The following is a 5,099-nucleotide window of genomic DNA, read 5'->3' as shown; positions in this document are numbered from 1 at the left end:
AGAACCTGCGCAGGTTTTTCTTGGGTCAGGCTTGCATGAGCGCAACTTCAGTTAATCCCTCATAGATTGTTGTAAGGCAATGCTATCTGCCCCCAGCCAGCCGAAATAGTTGTAGACCAGGCAAATGACTTTTGCCACGTGAAAGCGACAGTTATGTAGAAGGTATCTAGGATCCACCCAGGAATTCCTTGCAGGTCTGATTCGAGAATGCCGGAGAAACACACGAAGAAAGCGACTGTGATGATTGAGTTGTCTAGGTCAAGAGTGAGGAACGAATTAATTTACCTAACAAACAGAACCCTTAATATAGCTAATAGGACAGAACTAGGCTTATCTAAAGCCCAGTTTTTGGCATACGCGCACTTGAAATGTTTGCAGCCTCTATAATGAAACACTGAGTAGCCTACAACGTATTAGATGATTCTGTCGAAGCTTTCTTCAATAATTGCGTATCATTCACTTGAATCGAATGCACATATAATATGTAAGGTCGACTTTGAGAATAAAAGCCGGTCAGCCTTTAAAATGCCAAATGTAAAATGACTAATGATAATGCTTGGTCAAGGTTGAGAACTTGAACAAGTGTGATGAGCAGCAATTCCACTGGGAGATTGTCAGCATAGAGACAAGCAGAGAATGCAGGTGCCGAATGACGAAAAATTGAGGGTCTTCTTAGCGGCGGATAAAGGACAGAACTTAGTTGAAAAAAGGTGTCACGTCCGGAGACGTAGCAGTGGTATGAAAAACCATGCGGGCTAATGACAGATCCGAGCGAGTTTGTGTACAAGGAGAAGAGGAGGGGACCAAGAACAGAGCCCTGAGGGACCCCTGTAGTTAATTGACAAGGGTCGGACTCGGACCCTCTCCAAGTTACCCTGTAAGTGCGGTCTTTGAGGTATGAGGTGAGGAGGGAAAGTGCAGTGCCTGAAACTCCAAGTTCTTGGAGAGTGCGAAGGAGGATCTGATGGTTCACCGTGTCGAATGCAGCAGACAGGTCCAGAAGGATGATGACAGAGGAGAGGGATGCTGCTTTAGCGGTGTGCAGTTCCTCAGAGACAGCAAGGAGAGCAGTTTCTGTTGAGTGACCTGCCTTAAAACCAGACTGGTGCGGATCCAGAAGGTTGTTCTGATGGAGATAACAGGAGAGTTGTTTAAAGACAGCGCGTTCAAGTGTTTTAGACAGGAACGGGAGGAGAGAGACAGGCCTGTAGTTTATAACATCAGACGGGTTGAGAGTGGGTTTCTTTAGGAGAGGGTTTACTCTTGCCTCCTTGAGACTGTTTGGAAAGTGACCAGAAGTTAGAGAAGTGTTGATGAAATGGGTGAGAAACGGTAGAATGTCAGGAGCGATAGTCTGAAGGAGGTTAGAGGGGATAGGGTCCAGAGGACAGGTGATAGGACGGGCAGAGAGGACGAGTGTAAGAACCTCACTTGGAGAGAGAGAGGAGAAGGAGGTTAGTGTGTGGGTGAAGGGAGGGTCTGGTGACCCAGCGGTCAGTAAAGGTGAGTCAGAAAAAGAAGAGCGAATATCATCAACCTTTTTTTCAAAGTGGTTAACAAAGTCGCTTGACAGAAGGGAGGAGGGGCTTTGGGGGGGTCCAAGAGGGTAGAAAAGATTGAAAATAGTTTTTTGGGATTGGAAATACCAGCAACAGTGTGTGAAAACCTTGTGAAGACTTACAGAAAACGTTTGACCTCTTGTCATTGCCAACAAAGGGTATATAACAAAGTATTGAGATTAACTTTTGTTATTGACCAAATACTTATTTTCCACCATAATTTGCAAATAAAGTCTTTAAAAATCAGACAATGTGATTTTCTGGATTTTTTTTTTTCTCATTTTGTCTCTCATAGTTGAGGTATACCTAGGATGAAAATTACAGGCCACTCATCTTTTTAAGTGGGAGAACTTGCACAATTGGTGGCTGACTAACAACTTTTTTGCCCCACTGTACATAAATATGTGTCCCCGGTGTGTCAGGGAACTCACAAAGTGTCAGAAAATAAAACCCTCTCTCTTTTCCTCCGTGCGCAAATCTCTAAAAACTGGGGTACAACGGAGCTGATCCAGATTTGCCATCAGACATGACGGACCCACGGCACTATCAGAAACGTTGCTGTATCAGAAACAATTCCCGACGTGTTTTGGACGTAATAGTTTTTGTTTACATTAGCAAGCATGGCTAACACTCAGAGTTAAGCCCGAAGAAGCAGGATATAAAAAGGAACTCACCTTGTGGTATAACCGGCAAGAGAGAACGCCTTTGAGCTCCATACTGTTTCAGAAATAATCCTTGATCTAATGATCCTTGCGTTTCATCACCGCAGCATTTTAGACAGTATCTGCCAGGAGCCTGCATAAGCTCCGCCCCCTCTTATTTTAATCTTTTTCAGTTAAAAAAAAAAAAGCTTTATACCCAGAATCAGCACTTTTGTAACAGGAAGAAAAATAGAGGGATATGAGGCATGGCTAGAATGGGTGATCTGTTTGTTTTTTTGATCCAAACACTTCATAGACATGTTTTTTATATTTTTTTATAATCTGAGACCTATGCTATTGCCTAGAAATAGCATGATAGGTGACCTTTTTAATGTTCAAAAAGCTCTTTTATTGTTCTCATACTGTGTGTGCTGCAGCACTTTTCACCCTCTGTCTGAAACCAGAGCCCCGTCTGCTCTTATTGGTTAGCTGGCCGGCTCTGTGGTGATTGGTCAACCACTTGGAGATGTCCAACCCTTAGCATATCACGTACAATGTGTTGGAGCGCTAGCCAATAGAATCGTGAAATTACATAGAGATGCTCTTATGTTATGGAAGTAAACATAGGACTACAATGGAGGCGTTTCAGGCAGAGGGGGAACTTTTGGATTTTATCTTCACAAACCATTTACATGCACAAAAAATATAAAACACACTACAGGGAAGGGAAAACCCCCAAAAGCATAATGGGGCCTCTTTTTGAAACTGAGGTTATTCTTTAACATGAGGAACTGCATCTCCCTTGTGAGGTGGAAAGGTTTCAGGTTGCGGCTTTTAGTAGTTTAGACTTCTATTGGATGTCAAAATAGTGATTAATTTCCTTTTTTATTTCAAAACAGACACAACCTGCAGGATGACGTCAGGGAGGATCTGTACAAGGCCGTCAACGACTGGGTGGCAGCCATCGGCAAGAAGAGGAAGTTCATGGGCGGAGATCAGCCCAACCTTGCAGACCTAGTGAGTGTCTAGTGTCCTGGGGTCTCGTTTATAAAACTCTTAGGGCATTTTTCTACTAACAAAAGAAAGGTTACCATAATACATGTACAAATATTAACATTCTAAAAACAGAACCCACCAAATAAGTAATCACCCTAATTTGTGGTATACAGGTTTACACATGCTGAAAAATGAGTAAACTGTGATGTAAACAGGAATAGTTAATGTCTTTAATATATACCTATATTTAGTAATTAAGCTAGGAAAACTTGTTTTATTTACCCAATTACCTTTATTTTGGCACCTTAAACTTGACATTTTTACAAGCAGTTTTGGTTTTTGGTGTTTCATAATCCTCACAACCTCACTGCACCTTGTCATTCATATTTTCCCCCGTTTGCCCCCCTCTGCAGGCGGTGTTCGGCGTCCTCAGAGTGATGGAGGGCCTGGAGGCGTTTGACGACATGATGAAGAACTCCAAGGTCAAACCCTGGTACAGACGGATGGAGAGAGCCTCGCTCAACCACGAAGGCCGCACCTGAGTGGAACATGGAGCCTCAAAGACTAAACAGTAATCCTTCCAGGGAGACGGGCAGCAGCAAGATGGCCTGCTTTTATTATGAAAACGGTTAGAGATTCTGCTGGACTCACAATAATTTAAACCTAGCCGCAGACATAGATGTAGATACAGAGATAACATACATGAAACTTCTGTCGGGCGACATCTAATTCTACAAGTTAATTTCCAAGCTGCTTTATGGAGAAACACTCAAATCAGCTGTTAAATGACATTTTACTGACACTTGCAGGTGAGATGTGGGAACTGCAATAACTTTCCATTAAATACTGCCTACAGGATTTCTACTTACCATGACCCAAAATATTATGTAATTTGGCATCTGCTTTTATTTCACACACAGTACTGTCTATTGTTTATTTTCCTTCCAAGATCAAATGGTTTAATTTAGTGGTTCTCAACCAAAGACTTTGGCTCCTGCAAGGACTCAAGTGTATTGTATTTATGAAAATTAAAACAAGGTACAAATATCTTATTATTTTTGTTCCAGTTTTTGACCATTTTATCATACAAAATTGCAATCCTATCTGTAACTGTAAATACATAAATAAAATCTAATTGGACAGACGAATAAATTAGAAGTCAAGTATGCAACACTTAAAGTGGACAAAATTATTGATCCATATGACTGAGTTCATCATTTATTTCCACATGGTTTTAAATGCAGACACTTTTGAGATCATTGAAGCTTTGTCTCTATTTCAGCCGATGTTTTTCTGTGTTACTGATTCAGGATCAGCTTGACAGCACGGTATCGATAAGCTTATCTGTTGCTGTTCTCTTTGGGGTTCAATTTAATAAAACGTGAAAACTGGTGAGCTGCCAGTTTGAATTTATTTAATATGTAAACTGCAGATCAATTTTCTTAAATTAATTGTATTAAAACCAACTCAATGTGCATAGTTGTAAAACATTGAAAACAGGAAACATGGATTTGTGTTAGAAATTATAAAACACGTGCAGGATTATTTCCTGTCCGAGGTAGACTATATATTGGGTCAGTGTACTGAATATTGTAGTTTTTCCATCAATCATATTTATATGTCAGATTTGGCTAATTGTCTTTAAGTTGTGGTAATAAATGGTACAAACACTAAGCCTCACTTGTTAAAACCATCAACTCACCTCCACTGTACTCATCCTTCTAACCATCAATTTTAAATCAAGGATTTTTGGTGCATTACAGTCACATCAATACAAAATGCAAATTAAGAAGATAGTTCTTTTTATCAAAAATGTTTTGAAATTCAGACATTTACAGGTTTGAAGCTAAAATATGCATGTTATTTTACTAAGTAATGTTCAGTTAAAAATTGTGCCTTTTCT

The 5,099-nt window shown here is 40.5% G+C and overlaps 1 protein-coding gene across 1 annotated transcript in view; it reads left to right on the top strand.

Annotated features, from left to right (window-relative positions):
* LOC104955211 (prostaglandin E synthase 2-like) overlaps positions 1 to 4,607 on the top strand; it is a 19,785-nt gene extending 15,178 nt beyond the window's left edge. The window contains exons 2-4 of the mRNA XM_010782471.1: positions 1,559 to 1,565; positions 3,100 to 3,217; positions 3,610 to 4,607. Coding sequence (XP_010780773.1) covers positions 1,559 to 1,565; positions 3,100 to 3,217; positions 3,610 to 3,738 — 254 coding nt within the window. The 3' untranslated portion in view covers positions 3,739 to 4,607. The remainder of the gene's footprint in view (positions 1 to 1,558; positions 1,566 to 3,099; positions 3,218 to 3,609) is intronic.
* The last annotated feature ends 492 nt before the right edge of the window (positions 4,608 to 5,099 follow it).

Source organism: Notothenia coriiceps, unplaced genomic scaffold (genome assembly GCF_000735185.1).
Source record: "Notothenia coriiceps isolate Sejong01 unplaced genomic scaffold, NC01 NC01_scaffold00024667, whole genome shotgun sequence".
NCBI classification, from domain to species: domain Eukaryota; kingdom Metazoa; phylum Chordata; class Actinopteri; order Perciformes; family Nototheniidae; genus Notothenia; species Notothenia coriiceps.
The sequence above is the reverse complement of the archived record's forward strand: the minus strand, read 5'-3'. Positions and strand labels throughout refer to the sequence as shown.